The sequence below is a fragment of the Girardinichthys multiradiatus genome, chromosome 14 (genome assembly GCF_021462225.1).
Source record: "Girardinichthys multiradiatus isolate DD_20200921_A chromosome 14, DD_fGirMul_XY1, whole genome shotgun sequence".
Classification (NCBI taxonomy): domain Eukaryota; kingdom Metazoa; phylum Chordata; class Actinopteri; order Cyprinodontiformes; family Goodeidae; genus Girardinichthys; species Girardinichthys multiradiatus.
In genome coordinates, this window is record NC_061807.1 from 18,203,131 (window position 1) to 18,226,109 (window position 22,979).

The window sequence follows — 22,979 nt, forward strand, 5'->3', positions numbered from 1 at the left end:
AGACACAGGAGAAAATCACATTATCGGTAGAAAACCTAATACTATTCATCGCTCATGTCATCAATTGCACTCACCAGGTCAAACATAAAACTGAAAAAATTAAAATAATTGTGAGAGGAGCAGAAAGATTTCTGGGTTTCAAAGATGATCATTAATAAAAGTTTGGAAACAGAAGGGAGACCGGGAACCCCAGCTGATAAATCTATGATAATACCACAATGGAATGAAAAGAAGTCTGATAGTTAACGGACAGGAATTGAAAGGGTACAATGATGAACTTGAAGAGAAACCAGAGGTGATTTGTGTACAAGAGACATGGTTAAAACCAACATTAGATTTTATTATTAAAGGGTATGATAGTAGTAGTAAGAAGGGATTGTCCGGAAGGAAATTGAGAAGGCTGTGCAATATTTATGAAGAAAATAGTTCAATATCAAATATTAGGAAAAGGTAAAGATTTGGAGTATATAGTTGTTGAAATTTGGGAAAAAGAAGGAAAATGTAAGATAATTGATTTTTATAACCCATGTAAAATATTATCAATGGAGCTGATGGAAGAGATGTTGGAATATCTGGAGGAAAAGGTAAGATGGTGTGGGGACATTAATGCTAATAGCACAATATGGGGAAAGTGTAATGAGAAAAACGGACAAGTTATAGAAGAAGTGATACAAAATATTTAGTATGTCTTAATGATGGAAGAGGTACAATAATTAATGTAAGAACAGGAGAAGAGTCAGCTATTGATTTAACCTTGGTATCAAATGTTTTAGCTGGTATATGTGAGTGGGATATTGATAAAAACACAACAACAGGTAGTAATCATTATCCCATTAAGATCAGAACAGGATTAACATTAAACATTAAGAATATAAAAATAAGTTAATTGAATTTTAATAAGGCAGACTGGATTAAATTTCAATATTGGAGTGAAATATTATCTAGGAAAAACTGACATGACAATGAATGTAAATAATATAAATTAAATGTTTGTAAAACAATTATTGAAGCTGCAGAAAATTCAATAAAGAAAGGAGGAAGACGGTGTGATAAGAGAATGCTACCATGGTTGTCCAGTGAATGTAGAGAAGTAATGAAGTTAAGAAATAGCATTTAAAGCATTTAAAAGAAATCCAGTGTTTCAGAACTTCACTGAATATAAAGGAAAACAAACAATGGTGAGGAAAATTATTAGGAATGCAAAAAGAGAATATTGGAGGAACTTTTGTAGGACGCTAGGGAGAGAAACAAAAATTGATAAAATATGGAAAACAAATAAAATAATGAATGTTTGCAGACATTGGAAAATATATAGGATGTTCACTTTTTGCTGATGATGGAGTCATATGGAAAAGGGGGAAAAATGTAAAGATAACTGGAAAGAAAATACAGGCAGAGATAAGAAGGATAGAGGAGTGGGCATCTCAATGGGTAAACAAGTTCTCAGTTGAGAAAACATAAGTTATGGTGGTTACACAGAAAAAAATAAAATCAAAATTATATAATCAAGAATTAGAACAAGTTAAATGTATAAAGTTTCTAGGAATATGGTTTGATGAGAAAATCCAATGGAATATACATATTCAGAAAATGATAGATAAATGTAAGAAAGTATTAAACATTATGAGATGTTTGGCAGGCAGTGACTGGGGAGCATACAGGGAAGCATTAAAACAAATTTAGACAGGATTGATCAGATCAAATATAGATTATGGAAGTATTATATATGGTTCAGCAGCAAAGACACATCTGGAAAAATTCAATATTATACAACATCAAGCATTAAGACTTTGTACAGGAACTTTCAAAACAACCCCAACAACAGCACTGGAAGTAGAAATGGGAGAAATGTCGTTAGATTTGAGGAGAACACAATTAACAATAAATTACTGGATAAATATGCAAGGCAATAACCCGGATCATCCAACACGATATATCTTGAAGCCATGCTGGGGAAAAGTTAAAAAAGAAACAAGAAGTTTTGGATGGATTATTAAAAAGATAACAGAAGAATTTCATATACAGTCCAATAGTGCCACTAACTGTTGTACCACCCTGGATTTTACCAGAAGCAAAGGTAGATATGTTATTAATGGAAAAAAAGAAAAGAACAAGTATATTAAATTTAAATACAGTATGGGAATATGCTATTAATTATTACCAGTACCTTCAGATTTATACCGATGCATCGAAAACAAATGATAAAATAGGAATAGTATTCATTGTACTGGAATTTCAAATAAAAATAGGAAAACGAATCACAAATGGTTTATCAGTATACACAGGAGAAATATTAGCAGAAGAATTATCTGTGAAAACATTCATTGATCAATATGTTATGCCAAGCCTGTCCATGGCCTCACCTGCTTGCTATACCTGTTTAGTTGTCATGCTTGCTTCTGTTACCACCTGCCTGAGTGAGTTTTTGTTTCATTTAAGCAATGACTCACTGCCGTTCTGCCTGTCTGCATTCTGGGGTCCACTCCTACACCACCTGACACCAGAGCAATGTTAAATAACACCATGAAACAAAAGCTTCAAATTTTATGCCCTATTTTTCTTTATGTCAGAAGGAAAATAGAAAAATCTTATCTGTGCTCTGCAGCACACATAAGCATGGTATGTTTAGATGCTGTGTTTATAATTAGGAGGAGAGCAGTATCATAAAGGTAAGTACTATCCTGAGCTACTATGCCTCACACCAAATAGTGTTTGGTATCAGAACATTAGTTCTTGTAACTCTTTCTCAAGATGAAACACAAGGACATAGGTAAGGAAAGAGTTTCAACATGTTGAAAAATGTTAACTGCTTCCTATTTCTTTAAAGGTTTGACTCATGGATTACAGGTTGATCTTTATTGGATTAACAGGTTTGTACAATCTATTCTGTTACTCATTATTTTGTCCTTTTTATATATTTATAAAAAATATTGACTTTACTGCATGTTTTTCAAGGAGCACTGCTTCATGTTAGATTTGCCCAAACTCACCATTACTACTTTGTGAACACTCCACTTACCTGGAAAGATGCCCAGAGATTTTGCAGACATTACTACACTGACTTGGCCACCATAGAGAACATGGATGATGTTACTGCGGTTAACCAGGCCAACCTAAACTATGCAGGTGAGAAGATCAAAATGAATCTACAATAAACCCAGCCAGATGCATTAATAGGATCCTGAGAGATAGGTAATTTTTTATAAGACAGCAGAATAATTTCAAGTAGTTGGATTTAAGATATTGCTGGACAGGTGGCACCAGTCCTCTGCCTATAGGCTGTTTTTCATGAATGTGAACAAGTGAATTAAACACAAAATGTGTACTTGGTTATTGTTTTTACTGTTGTACAGCTGAAGTAAAAAACTAAGAAAAACTTACAGTTTAGGATTGGTAAAAATATATTTTTTAATATTTGGTGATATACTTACAAATGTATGTAAAGTTAAGCGTCTGACAAAGGCTACAATTAAACTTAGGGAAATATGTTCCCTCAGTAAATGATTATTGCTAAAGGGACTGAACTTTGTTGAAGCACCCCCTCCGAGAGGTCTTCGGCGTGTTCGTTTATTCACCGTAAGCTGAAAGAATTCACACCTATTGAAATAATACACTCAGACACCGTTATATTGAATTTAAAAGTACCTGGACCAGGGAAGCTCTCATGTGATATGACCACACACCGAGACGACTTCGGAGCTTCTCACTGGGCACATGGCTTTTATTAAAACACACATGAAAATGGGCAGCACCCTGTTTACAGTTTTTTCTCACATATAGTCACGTACACACATTTTCCTGCCTACCATATTAGGACATGTTCCTGTCTCCCAGCACCTGCACTCGTATCTACTGATATAAGCAGGGAGTAAGTCAGTCTCTACTTTTTCACACACTCCTTCAGCTCTCTGTATTTTCTGCTTCATCACACTCAAGGCCAAGTTTTGTGCAATATCAATTCTGCAGGCCACAATGTCTTATACTAACAGAGGTTATACATTTTATTTCCCACACTGGTTATGAACATAATAATAATAATGCACACACATAATATATATCCACAACTTATATAGGACCTTTCCACTTAAAGTGCTTTACAGTAGAGCCACATTCACCCAATCACTCTCACTAACGCTCACACATTGATATGCAGATTTGTAGGCAACCTGAGTTTAAGTGCCTTGCCCAGGGGCACATCGACATATGGCAGGAGGAAGCTGGAATCAATCCCACAACCTTCTGATTGCAAGACGACTACTCTTCCTACTGAGCCACAGTCGCCGACATTGCTGTCCTGTCTAGCTCAAATTCTTCTGCTTTTCTTGTTCAAATTCCATTCATCCACTGACATTTCTGCTCAGCACATAACACTGATCAGGCAGTGATTGATCAGGCATAAATAGAGTATAAACCTATATGATCAACTGTGGCATGATGCATCTGTTTTGTCAGGTTTTTGCAGGTTTTTTCTGAAGCTCTCTGCAAGTGCTCCATGGCTCTTGTACAACTCTTTTGATAATTACTTTGATTCCTCTATCACAAATTTTACAAGAGGCACCTGGATGTGGCTCATTTATGGTGAAATTATTTTCTTTAGACTTCTGGATTAGGACTTCAACTGCACTCACTGTGACATTCAGACGTTTAGACATACAGATGGACCTTTTGCAATTTTGCTAACGTATCTTTGCTATTACCAATTGTACCACTCTGTGCAAACATTTGTATAGGTAATCAGTTAATAATAAAGTAGCTGATTATGATATGTAGTGAGAAATTTCAACTGGTTACTCAGCTTTATTATGCCTTTTTGCACATCCTTTTCTCCATGTGTTACTTTTTTGTGAACTAATTTGCTTTGATCCCTTTGTATGTGTGGGTTACTTGGGTTGTAATCTTCTGTTGTGTATTTTATATCAATGGTCTCATTACCATACCATACCAAATTTATTTATAAAGCACTTTATACACCGACAGGACCAAAGTGCTGTACACAATCATAAAAACAATGCAAAATGGAAAGAGATTGAATATAAAATACATATTAATGTACAAACACAATAAATCAAGTAAAAACATCTCAGATTTTGCCAAACGCCAAAGAAAAAAGATGGGTCTTAAGGAGTGACTTAAAAACATTGAGTGAAGAGGCCCGTCTTATGCCCAAAGGAAGATCATTCCAAAGCTTGGGAGATGCCACAGAAAAAGCACGGTCCCCTCTGAGCTTGCATTTTGTCATTAGACATATCCAACAACAAAAATTATTAAATGCTTAATGCTAATATTAATTACTGATTACTGTATAAGTAACACAAAAAAACTAAATATTGTGATAACTTATGAAAACTCAATGTCGGCTTTTATGAAAAACTGAAAGTATTTTGTTTATTTACTATCTCTACAGGACTGTCTTGGATTGGTCTTTATGATGTCTGGAAATGGTCTCTAAACGACAGCAGCTTCTACAGTCAAGGAGAGTCAACATTTACAAACTGGGACAATCCAGAACCCAACAATTTACTAGGTATTGAGGATTGTGTTGAACTCTATTCATACTCAGGCAAATGGAATGACAACAACTGCCAGAACGTACAACCTTTTGTGTGCTATAATGGTGAGTTTTCTTTTTTTTTCCCAGACTTTTGTACATTTTGTGCATATACTTTCTGACTATCTAGAATGATCATGTAAATTTTACATTAAATTCTTACCAGAAATATGCTATTTCCTACAGCTAGAATGTTTAAACAATCATAGACCCATATGCTGATGGTTAATAATAAACTGTGAAGCCAAGAATGCTAGTTTCACTCTTTAGATGAGGCAAAATTGTAAATGCAAAAAATGTTTATAGACTTTTTGAAATGCCTATGAAATGTCAGCAAATGTCTCCCTGAATGACTCTTCATCAGTGTCAACTGATGAAGAGTTATTTCTAAAAAAAACTTTAAAAATAAACAGTAAAAAAATTCAAGCAAACATCTGAAAGAAGACATAAGTTAGATCTTTATTTACTTTTTCTATGAAAATATAAATATACAGGTTCTTCTCAGAATATTAGCATATTGTGATAAAGTTCATTATTTTCCATAATGTAATGATGAAAATTTAACATTCATATATTTTAAATTCATTGCACACTAACTGAAATATTTCAGTTCTTTTATTGTCTTAATATGGAGGATTTTGGCATACAGCTCATGAAAACCCAAAATTCTTATCTCACAAAATTAGCATATCATTAAAAGGGTCTCTAAACGAGCTATGAACCTAATCATCTGAATCAACGAGTTAACTCTAAACACCTGCAAAAGATTCCTGAGGCCTTTAAAACTCCCAGCCTTGTTCATCACTCAAAACCCCAATCATGGGTAAGACTGCCGACCTGACTGCTGTCCAGAAGGCCACTATTGACACCCTCAAGCAAGAGGGTAAGACACAGAAAGAAATTTCTGAACAAATAGGCTGTTCCCAGAGTGCTGTATCAAGGCACCTCAGTGGGAAGTCTGTGGGAAGGAAAAAGTGTGGCAGAAAACGCTGCACAACGAGAAGAGGTGACCGGACCCTGAGGAAGATTGTGGAGAAGGGCCGATTCCAGACCTTGGGGGACCTGCGGAAGCAGTGGACTGAGTCTGGAGTAGAAACATCCAGAGCCACCATGCACAGGCGTGTGCAGGAAATGGGCTACAGGTGCCGCATTCCCCAGGTCAAGCCACTTTTGAACCAGAAACAGCGGCAGAAGCGCCTGACCTGGGCTACAGAGAAGCAGCACTGGACTGTTGCTCTGTGGTCCAAAGTACTTTTTTCGGATGAAAGCAAATTCTGCATGTCATTCGGAAATCAAGGTGCCAGAGTCTGGAGGAAGACTGGGGAGAAGGAAATGCCAAAATGCCAGAAGTCCAGTGTCAAGTACCCACAGTCAGTGATGGTCTGGGGTGCCGTGTCAGCTGCTGGTGTTGGTCCACTGAGTTTTATCAAGGGCAGGGTCAATGCAGCTAGCTATCAGGAGATTTTGGAGCACTTCATGCTTCCATCTGCTGAAAAGCTTTATGGAGATTTCATTTTTCAGCACGACCTGGCACCTGCTCACAGTGCCAAAACCACTGGTAAATGGTTTACTGACCATGGTATCACTGTGCTCAATTGGCCTGCCAACTCTCCTGACCTGAACCCCATAGAGAATCTGTGGGATATTGTGAAGAGAACGTTGAGAGACTCAAGACCCAACACTCTGGATGAGCTAAAGGCCGCTATCGAAGCATCCTGGGCCTCCATAAGACCTCAGCAGTGCCACAGGCTGATTGCCTCCATGCCACGCCGCACTGAAGCAGTCATTTCTGCAAAAGGATTCCCGACCAAGTATTGAGTGCATAACTGTACATGATTATTTGAAGGTTGACGTTTTTTGTATGAAAAACACTTTTCTTTTATTGGTCGGACGAAATATGCTAATTATGTGAGATAGGAATTTTGGGTTTTCATGAGCTGTATGCCAAAATCATCCGTATTAAGACAATAAAAGACCTGAAATATTTCAGTTAGTGTGCAATGAATCTAAAATATATGAATGTTAAATTTTCATCATGACATTATGGAAAATAATGAACTTTATCACAATATGCTAATATTTTGAGAAGGACCTGTATGTTTGCAGTTGGTAGCACTGTTGCCATGCAGCAAGAAGGTCCTGGGTTCAACTTCTGCATGGAGTTTGCATGTTCTTTCCGTACATCCATGGGTTCTCCCAGGGTACTCCATCTTCCTCCCACAGTCCAAAAACAGGACTGTTAGGATAATTGGTTTCTCTAAATTGCCCTGTGAATGAGTGTAAGCATGGTTGTTTGTCCTGTATGTCTCTGTGCTGCCCTGCGATGGATTGGCGACCTGTCCAGGGTGTACCCTGCCTCTTGCCCGTAGACTGCTGGAGATAGGCACCAGCTCCCGCGTGACCCACTGTGGAGTAAGCGGTATAGAAGATGAATGAATGAATAGTTTTAACTAAACATTTGTGCTGATCTGGATGATTATACTGTATTGTGGCAGGTGTAGTATATGGAAAACATTCTTTCTTAACACCTTTCTCTGTAAATTTACAGGCACTGTAAATGGTGGACCATCCTTTGTTTTTATTAATGAATACAAGACTTGGAATGAAGCTCAAAGATACTGCAGAGAGAATCATGTTGATGTTGCCAGGTACACCAAATACTGAAATACTCAGTACAGAATCAGACAAAATAAAATTTTAAGCTTTTTTCAGACTACTAGTTCATCAGATGCATACACCGAAATCACTGTAACTACACAATAACTTCTTTTTTGGTAGACATTTTAAAACGATTGTCTCATTTTTATTATATCAGGTGTATTACAACTGGTAAGGGTTCTACACCAGCATGTAAAAAATACTTTTGCTAAGTTTTTTTTCTTATTACAAACTACATATTAAAGGGAAGTTTATTCCGTTTATAAGTGTCATAGCATGGTAGTTTATGTAGTAATAACATTATTATGTTTTCTTTACTTTACATTAATGTTATGGGTCTATGTTTTTCCGTCTTTCACAGTGCAAGAACTCAGACAGAAAATGACATAATTCAACATCTAAATCCTTTTGGCAGTATGTGGATTGGTCTGTATCGTGCAAAATCATGGTCTGATGGTAGTACATCTAATTTTCGACACTGGGGTGCTGGTCAGCCAAATGGTGGCTATGGTGCAGAATGCCTTGCTGCGGCATTTGGTGACTCAGGAAAATGGTCTGATGAACCCTGCTTTCAGAGTTTGCCATTCATCTGCTACATAAGATGTAATGTATCCTATTTCTGCTTACATACATTGCTATTGATTATTGATTATAAATATTTATCACAATTATAATAAAAATTATAATTTAGAAGTAATAAATTCTAACAAAATATTACTACTTACAAATAGAAATCAAAGATACACTCTGGTGTTGTGATTGCTGGGTTCACAGCACTTAACAATTACAATTAGTTATTTGTCATCAATAATTGATAATTATGAAACAAAACCACGCTAAATGTCACTCTGTTATTAACTGTTTTACCGAATCACTCTTACACCAAATAAACACAAACCCTATCTGTGTGAAACTAAGAATGCACTACTCTACAAAAGGTGTTAAATAACTAACCAAAACTAATATATAAAGATGTGTACTGAGTGTCAATGAAAATCAATCAATTTTTATGGAAAAGAGTGGGAATAAAACAACAATTTGGATTGACTTGGAAAATTGAAAAAATCAATAAACGGTGAAGCCTTCTTTGGTCCGTTGATGTGTCTCAATAGCGGCTGTCAGCTGATAGAACAGTAGAACCACAGTAAAACAGTAAAACACGGTGAACACACTGACATAAAAATGTTGCTGCACTGCTGTGCTTCAGAGTTCAACAGTATTCAAATAGCAGTCAAAACAGTTCAGCATTACCTTCATGCAACAAGGTAATACATTGGATTAACTAATGGTGATCCTAAATGACCTTAATGTATACCTCACCCTGCCCAGACCTTATGAAACCTATCCGATTATAACGGAAAGAACGAAGTAGCATTTGACGTAGGCATTGTTTCTCCACACACTGCCTCCTCGCGTAGAATCATCACTACACTACAGCTGCAAATGGCACTTAGCATTAGCTTCAGCTGCTATTTATCACCTCTGGCGGTGAAGTCAGAACGGCAATGTATGCTGGGAAGCGTACTAGCAGTCCATTTCCTGTCAAAGTTGACGATGGCCCAACATCTCCCCTACGTTCGAAGAGTGGGATACTGACCACATTCTTTGAAGCCACCAAGTCCATCCGTCTCAAGAACTGAAAAACGTTTATCCTTGAAGAAGAAAACAAAAATGAGACAAATATTGTCTCTGTATTGCTGTTGGTGGAAACAGATGTTTGCAGTTCGCCATCAACGAAGAAAAGTGTAGGACTGGACAGGATAAGGTTAGCCCGGACAGGAATACACTTTAACCAACTGTCTATGTAGTTCAATAAAGAAATATAAGGAAAACAACTTTCACATCAACAAATTCTTTTGGTCATCAGTTTTGGTCTTGGACTCGAGGGGACAGGCTCCTCATGAAATCATGGACGCTCCTGGTTATCGTCTTCCAAATGAACTTCAACTTTCCCTGAGCCGATGGGCAGTACCGGTTTAAAAGGCAGCGTTTGATCTCCCTAAGAAAATCATTAATGTTTGGCTCAGCATCATCTGTCTCTTGCCAGAGACACATAGACAATGTTTGGAAGAAAGCCCACCAGAGACTGTACTTCCTGAGGCAACTCAAGAAGTACAACCTTGCACAGGATCTGCTGGTCATCTTCTACACTACCATAATTCAGTCTGTCCTGTCTTCCTCCATCTCAGCGTGGTTGGGCTCATCAACAAAACTGGACAAGTCCAGACTGCAACGAACAATCAGGTCTGCAAAGAGGATCATCAGGGCTGACTTTGCCTCTATCAAGGACTTATACAGGTCTATGGTAAAGAAAAAAGCTGCTAAAATCTCTGCAGACCCCACACACCCTGCACACAAACTGTTTAGACTTTTACCGTCAGGTTGGCGCTACAGAGCACATTCTGCCAAAACCTGCTGCCACAGAGACAGTTTCTTTCCCCAGGCTGTTGCTCTGAACACTTGAAAGTCAGAGTTCCAGAAACAACACAATTCATGCTTGGTCTGCTTTCACATTGTATCTTATCTTGGGGAAAAAAGAGGGGGAAAAAAGTTATTTGCTGAGAGCAAAGTGTACCTAGGTCAAGTTCCTTGTTTGCTGTGTGCACAAACTTGGCAATATAGCTGATTCTAAAATATAAAAGAGTGAGCTGATCTAACACATCAGCCATCAGTCTGTCTTTTGGTTGGTTCTTAGAGATCTGGAGCATCTCCTGAATCCTTGCTTCACATTGCTTAATTCTATAATTATTAAGACCTTTATGCTCCTCTGGGGATAACAAAATCAAAGCCCCAAGACCCACAGCTTCAGCTGCCTGGGGTATTTTATCCATATTAGCTAAAATGCACAAAACAAACACAGTTTGGTTTAGGCAATATGCTCTGGAAAACAAAAGCTGTTTAACCAGATCCTCTCTTAGCTCCCTGCCAGTCGCTGTGACAAGGAGGCTAGGCACTTAACCAGACATTGTGTACTATTTTTCTTCAGCCTTAATGAAGAAGGTCTTTGGGCTGCATTTTCTACTGGTGCTTATGACCACGGTTACTGAACTCCATATTATATATCCCATTCTGATCCTAGAAAGTCCTTGGGTCTTCTCAAAATGGGCTGGAGAGTGTTGCTGTGAACAGGGATGTAGGGTTTTCGCTGTTAGACCTGTGACTCTTTCTAACCAATCTTGCATCAGCGGAAAACAATGGATGGGAGAGATGGCTGGAAACATGAAGTAACATACAGGGTTGGACAATGAAACTGAAACACCTGTCATTTTAGTGTGGGAGGTTTCATGGCTAAATTGGACCAGCCTGTTAGCCAGTCTTCATTTATTGCACATTGCACCAGTAAGAGCAGAGTGTGAAGGTTCAATTAGCAGGGTAAGAGCACAGTTTTGCTAAAAATATTGAAATGCACACAACATTATGGGTGAAATACCAGAGTTCAAAAGAGGACAAATTGTTGGTGCACGTCTTGCTGGCGCATCTGTGACCAAGACAGCAAGTCTTTGTGATGTATCAAGAGCCACGGTATCCAGGATACCACCAAGCATACCACCAAGAAGGACGAACCGCATCCAACAGGATTAACTGTGGACGCAAGAGGAAGCTGTCTGAAAGGGATGTTCGGGTGCTAACCCGGATTGTATCCAAAAAACATAAAACCACAGCTGCCCAAATCACGGCAGAATTAAATGTGCACCTCAACTCTCCTGTTTCCACCAGAACTGTCCGTCGGGAGCTCCATAGGGTCAATATACACGGCCGGGCTGCTATAGCCAAACCTTTGGTCACTCATCCCAGTGCCAAACGTCGGTTTCAATGGTGCAAGGAGCGCAAATCTTGGTCTGTGGACAATGTGAAACATGTATTGTTCTCTGATGAATCCACCTTTACTGTTTTCCCCACATCCAGGAGAGTTACGGTGTGGAGAAGCCCCAAAGAAGCGTACCACCCAGACTGTTGCATGCCCAGAGTGAAGCATGGGGGTGGATCAGTGATAGTTTGGGCTGCCATATCATGGCATTCCCTAGGACCAATACTTGTGCTAGATGGGCGCGTCACTGCCAAGGACTACCAAACCATTCTTGAGGACCATGTGCATCCAATGGTTCAAACATTGTATCCTGAAGGCGGTGCCATGTATCAGGATGACAATGCACCAATGCACACAGCAAGACTGGTGAAAGATTGGTTTGATGAACATGAAAGTGAAGTTGAACATCTCCCATGGCCTGCACAATCACCAGATCTAAATATTATTGAGCCACTTTGGGGTGTTTTGGAGGAGCGAGTCAGGAAACGTTTTCCTCCACCAGTATCACGTAGTGACCTGGCCACTATCCTGCAAGAAGAATGGCTTAGAATCCCTCTGACCACTGTGCAGGACTTGTACATGTCATTCCCAAGAAGAATTGACGCTGTATTGGCCGCAAAAGGAGGCCCTACACCATACTAATAAATTATTGTGGTCTAAAACCAGGTGTTTCAGTTTCATTGTCCAACCCCTGTAGAATAGTTTAGTAAAGTGAAAAGATGTGATGGAAAGATCAACAATGTGTTTAAAAAGTAGATGGCAAAAGCTGTCATTGGTGACATTAACTAACTTTTCGCTTGACCTGGACATGGTTTTTCTGTGAGCTGCAAATAAGATACTGACTACTTAAAGGTACTTTAGAAAACCCAACTGGAATCACTTGTCTGACCTGTACCATTTATGAATATTCTTCTTTTTTATATATTAGCTCCTCTTAATGCAGAAGGATTGACAAAGTTAAGAGAAGATTAAACCAGTATCACTCTGCAGTGGAATAAAGTCAACAACAACACCAGCTTTGTTCTCCAGTTTAACGGCATAGAGACAAACATCAGTTCACCAGATGGAGATGGACCAGTAACTCACACAGTCTCATCTCTCATTGCTGGAACAAGATACACATTCACTCTCTTCTCTGTGTTTAATCCTGTTCTAATCTCCTTAACACACAGAAATGTGATTAAGAAGAAATTAAATCATCAATTTAAATTCTTCCACCTGATTAGTTTTCAGGAAGAGTTTAAATATTTAATGAGACACTGCAGCACCGGAGCTATAATACATTTATTCTTAAGGATACAAACATTTCTGTGTATTTTTAATAAATACAATGTATGTATATTAAGCTTTTTGAATTGTTTTTAATTTCAAAGTTAACAAGTAAATAATACATTTAGTAAATTTTGTTGCAGGACACATTTGTTTATTGTCTTTACCTTTAATTTTAAAAAGTTGATGTCACATAAGAAGTTATTAAATTACCCCAGTATTTGTTTGTTCTTAATGGTCATAACCACTGCTGTTAATATTCTTTCTCAGTACCTTCAAATCCATACATCGACATATCAACATACCAACAAAATGAGACCAGCATCACTCTGCGGTTATATGTAAACTACTATGTCAGCCACTTTATTCTCCAGTTTAACGGCACAGAGACAAACATCAGTGCATCATATGGATTAGGATATAGATATGGATATGGATGGGCAACAGTCTCATCTCTCACTGCTGGAACTAGATACACATTCACTGCCTTCTCTGTCCTTGAGAATTTGAGAAGTAGTGGAGTCAGCATTGTAGCTGCTACTGGTAAGATATTTTAATTACTTGCCTTGTTTTTATATACAAACAACTTTTAGATGTCAGTGGTGACTCACAGCCTTGTTTGAACTATATCGCTGAAGCATTTATTTACTATTTAAGACTTGGATGTAATTTGGTAACATGGATCAAATCAGCAGCAACTTTAGGCGGTATGCCTTCTAAATAAGCAAAATCTGCATTAAACATGAATAATTTTCACATTTCTATGGAAAGGGTTGACTAGACAAAATACAATTGCAACTCTTTCTGTTTCATTATTAGAAGAACATTTTTGTTAAATAGACTGCATTTTAAACATGCTGTAGTTCTCAGGTTAATGCTTGTGCAATGAGTTTACATTGTACATTTTCTGTCCCTGTAAGATTTTACTATAGTTTCATCACAATAACAACTTTTTTACATTGTTTTAATGTGTTTGGGAGTTATCTGTTTCATCTTCTATCAGAAACAAACTTCTTGGTTGATTGAAAATAATTTGATATACCTCAATATGCCAGTTGTGTACTTAATTTAGGCCTTAACAATATATTCATGTAGTATTTTACTGTGGGACTATTAAGAGGACAATATTTACTCATCAGAGGACACTACTGTGATCCAGGAGATAATCCCCTGTTATAGTACATACAGTTAACAGATCAGCTAGAGTCAGTCTTTACTCATTCAACGTTTTTCAAAAGAAAAGTAGAACTAAGACTGAAAAGCATAGAAACAGTAATGCTGGTGTTTACATTGTTCTGTTGTTTCAGCTTATGTGAATATAGGTGCATATTATGTCCTCTTTTACTTTATCCTGACAGACTGAATAAATATGCTTATCAATAAAAAGAAAATATGCTATTGTAAAATATTATAATGATGTATAAAGAAAGCAGCTTTGTAGGTGGGGAGGGGGTGCAGGGGTCAAACACACAGAGGCTTCAGTCTTGACGCTCCCCTCTCTCTACCCCTTCCCTGTCAACTGACTGTCGAAAAAATAAGCAAAAAAGGCCACTTGTGCTGCAAATGAAAGAAACAAACAAACATAAAAAAAGAAAGCATCTTTGTTAATGGGGCACCAGAAGCTTACATGACTCACAAACCTGTTAGAGAAATGTTTTTCCAATTATTTTAATCAACTAAGAAGAGTTAGACTGATGACTCTTTCGCCTCTGCTTCTCAAAATGCATAAAGTTTAATACAAACAATATTATGATTTCCAATTAGATAAATAACTCCAGCATTTTAATATGCATCATTATAAACTATTTAAGACATCTCCCATCTCCCTTGTCTCTTTTTCAGTTCCTCTAAACACAGACAGTTTCAGACCATCATCACAAAATGAGACCAGCATCACTCTGCAGTGGAATAAAGTCAACAACAACACCAGCTTTGTTCTCCAGTTTAACGGCACAGAAACATTCATCAGTTCACCAGATGGAGATGGACCAGTAACTCACACAGTCTCATCTCTCACTGCTGGAACTAGATACACATTTACTCTCTTCTCTGTGTTTGAGAACGTCAGAAGTAGTGGAGTTCAGCTCCCAGCTGTTACTGGTGAGAATATTCAGCACATTAATATCTCAACAACCGAGGCAAACTATTTTACTTCCCAAATCTTTAACCTTCCTTTGAGGCACCTTGGTTATAATCAGGGAATTTATTACCAGATTGTTAGTAGATGTTTAAAGAGTAAAGAGAGAAAATAGTGGCTTCAACCAGTAGGGATGGAAACCTGCTGACGTCACATTTTAAGATAAAATATGTTACAATCTAATGGAACCAAATACTTTACACTAAGAGTTGAATGAATTGAAGAGAAAACTTAGATCATTTTGATTTCTTTCAGCCCCTCAAAATGCAAAAGGCTTCAGATCATTGAGACAGGATGAGACCAGTATCACTCTACAGTGGGATCCAGTCAATAACAATGTCAGCTTCATCCTCCGATATAATGGAACAGAGTTGAATGTAGCGGCACCAACTGGAAATGGACCAGTAACTCTGACAGTCCCATCTCTCACTGCTGGATCTAGATACACATTCACTCTTTTCTCTGTGTTTGAGAGCATCAGAAGCAGTGGAGTCAGCATTGCTGCAGTGACTGGTAAGATATTTACTTTCATTAAAGCTTTGAAATGTTTCACATTTAGTGATGTTGTTGGAGAGTTCTGACTTGAAATCTGAACTTCTCACAATGAAACGACTGTTTCATGCATTAATATTAAAATTTAAAAGCACAGAATAATTTCTATAGTTAGAATCTGAGACTCTATGTTGAATAATTTCTAATCTTATTGTTCTTAATAGCTCCTGAAAATGCTGAAGGCTTCAGGGCATCAAAACAAAATGAGACCAGCATCACTCTGCAGTGGAATAAAGTCAAAAACAACACCAGCTTTTTTCTCCAGTTTAACGACACAGAGACAAACATCAGTTCACCAGATGGAGATGGACCAGTGAACTATACAGTCTCATCTCTCACTGCTGGAACTAGATACACATTTACTCTCTTCTCTGTGTTTGAGAACGTCAGAAGCAGTGGAGTTCAGCTCCCAGCTGTTACTGGTGAGAATATTCAGCACATTAATATCTCAACAACCGAGGCAAACTATTTTACTTCCCAAATCTTTAACCTTCCTTTGAGGCACCTTGGTTATAATCAGGGAATTTATTACCAGATTATTAGTAGATGTTTAAAGAGTAAAGAGAGAAAATAGTGGCTTCAACCAGTAGGGATGGAAACCTGCTGACGTCACATTTTAAGATAAAACATGTTACAATCTAATGGAACCAAATACTTTACACTAAGAGTTGAATGAATTGAAGAGAAAACTTAGATCATTTTGACTGATTTCTTTCAGCCCCTCAAAATGCAGAAGGCTTCAGATCATTGAGACAGGATGAGACCAGTATCACTCTACAGTGGGATCCAGTCAATAACAATGTCAGCTTCATCTTCCGATATAATGGAACAGAGTTGAATGTAGCGGCACCAACTGGAAATGGACCAGTAACTCTGACAGTCCCATCTCTCACTGCTGGATCTAGATATACATTCATACTCTACCATGTGTTTATGAATGTTAGAAGCAGTGCTGTAAACATCACCGTTGCTACTGGTGAGATAACTCTTAGCTTTACACTAAACACATATTTTCTATGTATATTATAGATTATGACCCAGTTCCTTTCTGCTGTTGATAAAATCCAGTGAGCCACAGATATTCATATTGATAGCAACTCTTTGTTTCAGTCTTAAAGAACTCATATTTGTGCATTAATGGAATTTGTGTTTAGAAACAAAATGGAAACATTCAGGGTTAAAAGATAGAAAGCATCTGTATACAATTGATAGTTATACATATTCTTTGGGCATTTGATGAAATTATTTAGTCAGAGACGTCATGCTCCATTATTATATGGCTTTGTACATTATTGCTGAAAATACCTCTTGTGTCTGAAAATCAACCTCTCTTCATTCTGGCAGCAGATCAAAAAAATTACTTCTCTGTAATCTTTAATACCTGCATTGTTTAAATTTTGAACTTAGTGTATTTTTTGACCAGATTGGTTTGCCTATATTAGAATTTAATGAAAATTGTCACATTCGGGTTTGGGGTTGGACCAAAGCGCAGACAAGAGCTCGGGAGCAGCATTTCAAGCAGTCTTGGTTTTATTCATAAAATGAAAAGTAACAAAAAAAAAACGTAACAAAAACACTGCAGGTATCAACTAGAGTCAAACTTACAAAAATACTGCAGGGATTCAAGGCAAGGATGCGGGTAGTGCACAGAGTAAGAGACGAGAGGAACCAGCGGGGAACAAAGAACACAGACCAACTATTATACAGCAAGATGTGAGAGGGGAAACAAAGGGCAGATAATCACAGAAACAGGGAACAGGTGTGACAGGGACGCAAGGAGACAGAGGGAGCAGGTGAAGCATACAGAGACAAATGAGGACATGGAGGAGCAAGATGAAGAAACAAACTGAAAAACACACCCAGGGAACCAGAACACCAGGAGAACAACAGATCTAAACATTACAATAAAACCACACAATCAGAACAGAACCTAGAAATAAAACACCAGAAGCAGGAGCTCAAAGACATCAAACACATCTGATTTAAACATAAACAAATACAGAACCGAAAACACACTGACAAAAATGTTAGTTTCTGCATATTTGGATTTAAGTTAATTATTATATGGATAAAGATAGCAAGACACTTCTTATGAATAGATATTAATATATCTATGTTAATAGATTTAATTTTATTAGGAAGTAAAGTATTTTAGGGAAATTACATGAATTATTTGTTCTTCTTTTCTCTCAGCTCCTGAAAATACTAAAGGCTTTAGACCATCATCACAAGATGAGACCAGCATCACTCTGCAGTGGAATAAAGTCAACAACAACACCAGCTTTGTTCTCCAGTTTAACGGCACAGAGACAAACATCAGTTCACCAGATGGAGATGGACCAGTAGCTCACACAGTCCCATCTCTCACTGCTGGAACTAGATACACATTCACTCTCTTCTCTGTGTTTGAGAACGTCAGAAGCAGTGGAGTCAGCATTGCTGCAGTGACTGGCAAGATATTTACTTTCATTATCTTTGGTTTCTGGTTTAGCTGTGTATACTGGAAGAGTGCTGGCTTTCTTCTGGATAACATACATATCAGGCTTCTATCGGTCTTGCCCCATAGTTTGATATTTCTAAGATTTCTGTCCTTAACTTAGAGATCTGCAGCTGTGACTCGTTTGTCAAATCTGAGTTTTTTTCTTTCCCATCACTTTCTCAGACTTCTTAGCTGCAATCTTGTAACTTTCTTCAAGATATAATTTGAGTTTGCAACATACTTTGAATGAGATGAGGCAATCCAAAAACTAAACCAACAGGAACAGAGACAGCTTTTCTCTTTGTTAGACAGTGGCATAAGCAGAGTCAAGCACATGCAGGAATTAGTTATGGTAGGAGGTACTAATGGTAAGGCATTGGGTCCCAAACCTGTCACTAGGTCAACAGCTGGAGCGTGTTAACTTTCTAAGATGCGTCTTGTGCTATGCAGCACTCGGTTTGTCATTCAAAAGCTCAATTTGAGTCCTACAGGAGTCATAATCGCCTCCATGCTGGTGGTCTTGGAAGTTTCCATTAGAAGGTGCATAGTTTTAATGAAAAAGGGTTGACGGTTCACATCATCTCTGTGCAAAATGTGTTCGATTACAACCCTTTGCACATCAGCAGGTTATTGCCAGAGAGTGAAACTCCTGCTCCTACATTCATAGCTGGATTAGACTGGGATTGTGATCCTTACTGGAGAAATGACCTGCTTGCTGTGAGGAGGGAGCAGATAGCTGAGTATGACTGACCTCTCTCGCAGTGGCAAGTATGTCAGCAGTGTCTTCTTCACCATCATCTTCATCATGCAGTGGCTGCTATTCCCAGATGTGCACTTATCTCATCAAAGTATTGGCCACTCTGCTTGGAAATACGTCACAACTCATAGAGGCAGTCAGGGGGTGACGTACTCCCAATCCCTGCTGTGGCAGTGCACTCAGGAGAAATTTTGCAACAAATTCAACATTCGCTGTAATATGAGATAAGTATGTATATGGTAAAAGTGATTTTAGCTGGGTCAAAGCTGCCGCATTTATAATTCAACGGCCAGGTTTTTGTAGGAAGGACTCTCATATTCAGTAACAGTAAAAACCCATTGAATTTCACCATAAGTGCGTAAATGACTGATAATATCGTCATCTGCTTGAGTGTTTGTTACACCACTAATGATGACAGAATGAGTACAAGTAAGACCCATTTTGTTAAAGAAATATATGTTCCAATGTGATCAGTTAACTGGTTAACCACCACAAAACCCATTCACAATATCAGGCTCCTGGCTAGCTCGCCATAAATGTAACGCGTATAGGCAATGCGGTTGACTGCAGCTACAAAAGCGGTAACAAAAGAGTGTCCTTTAAAGGAGCCTGAGGTGTGAATTAGGAAACAGGAGGCAGTGGTTTCAGTTTAAATGTACATATTATATTGGCTGCTCAAAAAACAAAACAAAACCAGAATAATTAATTACAAAGTACAAAATTCTCATCAAAAATCCATGTTCAAAATCTATAGTGTTAGTTCATTTAGCTCGCCATCTATGAATCCATGGGATGACTCTTGTCCAAACAAAAAAACCTAAAAACAATCTACATCTAAATGAAATTATTGTGTAACTAGAAATTCAGGTATGGTGATGATCTGTTTGTAACTTGGGTATCATTTTTCCAGCTCCTTCAAATGCTAAAGGTTTCAGACCATCAGCACAAAATGAGACCAGTATCACTCTGCGTTGGAATAAAGTCAACATCCACGCCGATTTTGTTCTCCAGTTTAACGGCACAGAAACATTCATCAGTTCACCAGATGGAGATGGACCAGTGACTCACACAGTCTCATCTCTCACTGCTCGTACAAACTACACATTCACTCTCTTCTCTGTGTTTGAGAACATCAGAAGCAGTGGATTCAGTATCCTTGCAGCTACTGGTAAGATACTTAACATCAGCATGATGTGTAACAGATCTACGACTTATTTCTCATGAATTGAAAGTTTCAATGGTTTTAATGGCTTGAATTTCATCGTAGCTCTTTGTAAATGATTTGTGACCCTGGAAACTGTTGTTTAAAGTCTTCTTTGTAGCACCCTCAATCATAATGTGCTGAACAGTATTTTTCAGTTGTTGGTTCTTGGTTTATTGTAGATTAAGTTACATGTTTGGATAAAAAAAAAATAAGGAAGAGGATCTGAAATCACCCAAATATGTTTCTTTCTTTTTATGTCAACAAATAACATGAAACCCGTTTGACCAACAAACAGGTCCAAGTGAGTAATTAATTTGTCTTTTCCTGCTTTTCTCCTATTTGAATTATATTTTTATTTAGAAATATTTGAGTTGCAGATTTATTTTTTTATATAAAACAATTATTGCATTATGCTTTATCAAATGTATTGGGTTTCTGTCATGTTAGTCAATTATAAAATGTTTTTATTTTGAAATGTTGTGTATTTTCTTGTCAACAGACTATGTTTTGTCAGTGAACTTGAGGTTAAGGTGTCGCAAAACAATGTCAGAATCAGAGGTTGAAGATGCTTTGGTAGAGGTGAGACCAGTATCACTTTCAACTTTTTGACTTTATTTGATGTTTATGTCTTTATTACCCTTTAACCCATGTATATTTGTGTTTTTAAATCCAGCTCTTCAGAAAATATAATTTGCCGCCACAGTTTTCAGTTAAAATTGTTTCTTCAAAACCATGAAATCGCTGGAAGAGTTAAATGATGGAGAATTCATCATCAACATTATTGTGTTTCTTTTTCCTAATATACAATCTGAACTGATATAGATTATGTACTCATTTTGAAATTGTGGAATTTTGTCATTTATACTTTGTCTCTGGTGGGACATTTTTAACAATTTTTTTAATCAAGACTTCAGTTAAGATTTAGTTGATTTTCAAGTCATTTATGTACATGTGTTTTTTGATTTTGTTGGCTTTAAATCAAGTTATGGGGAACTATGAATTGTTTACAATGTGCTGGAAAAAATGTCCCAGAGGAAATATTGAAAATCTAGATGCAAATCCTGAAAAAACATTAAAGAAAAGACTGGTATGATTGGTCCGTGCATCTTGTGGTCATTTGATTTTCCGTTTAGAAACAAACATAAAAAAACCCCAAAAAAACAAGTGTCAATTTGATTTTTGCTTTAAAACACCTAAATAAAATCAAAATTCAAAGCGTCTCTCCTGGGTGAAAAATAATGAGCGAAGCTTTAAAAATGATTTGAGTTTCCTTTTCTGTTTCGGATAACAGAATAAAAAAATGTGTTCCAGGCACGTCCCACTGGGAGGAGGCCCAGGGGACGGCCCAGGACACGCTGGAGGGACTATGTCTCTCGGCTGGCCTGGGAACGCCTTGGGCTCCCCCCGGAGGAGCTGGAGGAGGTGTGTGGGGAGAGGGACGTCTGGGCGTCTCTGCTGAGTCTGCTGCCCCTGCGACCCGGTTTCGGATAAAGCGGAAGACGAAGAGTACGAGACTTGTACGAGTACGAGAAATTTTTTTTAAACTTTAAATCAGAAACAAAAAAAGGCCCGTTTGTTCATCCGGGACTGGATGTGGTCACTTATGAGCCAAATTTGACAGGGTGCTGGTGTTGCTATAACCCACAATAAAATGTCTTTAGAACCTTACTCAGTTATCATTTTAGACATGGCAAAACAAGGTCTGTCAACAGAAATCTCAGCACAGATACCTCAAGTGGGGGAGCAAGAGGATGTTCTGCAAGAAAAGTGAGGAGATTTTGCAATGAAAATGGATTAGGCTAAGCTTGATGGGACTGATGTTCATTGGAAGATGGAGGTGGCAAAAGCTATGCCCGAGGTATGATCCTGCTTTATTTACGTTTTGCTACAGGGTTTGTGTGAAGGAAGGAGAGAGAGTGTGAGAATGAACATATAGTGATGTGCACACACCTCATGCCTTATGAAATTTGAGTGGCATCTTTTATGCCCGTTTTTTACAAATATTAAATAAATCCTAATAAATAGCCTCAGCCTTCAAATATTATAATATACTCACAGTCAACATTATCCTGATAACACTGATAAGTTGCATAACAAATAAATGCAAACTGCACTGTTTTATCTTATGAAACACATATATATCAGCTGGCATGTTTTTTGGAATGTGGAAATCATGATTATTTGTTATTTTCAAGACTGGACCTGCATATTGAAGAAGGCTAATAAAGGGGTTGCTCACCATGAAAGGAATGCATGTTGTAGAGACACAAATATACATTAGGATTATTTGGAAAATCTGCAACTGATGCAGTGTATATAGGAGTAACGGGATTTTTTTTTTTTTTGGTGAAATAGTTACATTGTTTTCTCATCTCTCTTAGGGTGCCCGCAATTCCAACCTCTTACTATATCAAGCTTATAATATGGGTCACAAGGTTCATATGGACCAAAATGAAAAACTGGCTATGTTTGGGGTCAACCATGTTTTAGCCATCGATGGCTTCAACCAAGAGGTTATTGCTTATTCTACAATGACTATAAAAAACAGCCTTGCCATTTCTGAAGAT

The 22,979-nt window shown here is 37.7% G+C and overlaps 1 protein-coding gene across 1 annotated transcript; it reads left to right on the plus strand.

The window, feature by feature from the left end:
* Positions 1–3,080: 3,080 nt before the first annotated feature.
* On the plus strand, positions 3,081–21,717 carry LOC124880304 (receptor-type tyrosine-protein phosphatase H-like). Its single transcript, XM_047385350.1, has 11 exons — positions 3,081–3,126; positions 13,554–13,826; positions 15,126–15,383; positions 15,676–15,933; positions 16,137–16,394; positions 16,691–16,948; positions 18,166–18,423; positions 20,119–20,376; positions 20,708–20,713; positions 20,912–20,991; positions 21,086–21,717. Exons 1-11 carry the CDS (start codon positions 3,081–3,083, stop codon positions 21,146–21,148), a joined length of 2,016 nt encoding a protein of 671 aa, XP_047241306.1. The 3' UTR covers positions 21,149–21,717.
* Positions 21,718–22,979: the final 1,262 nt, after the last annotated feature.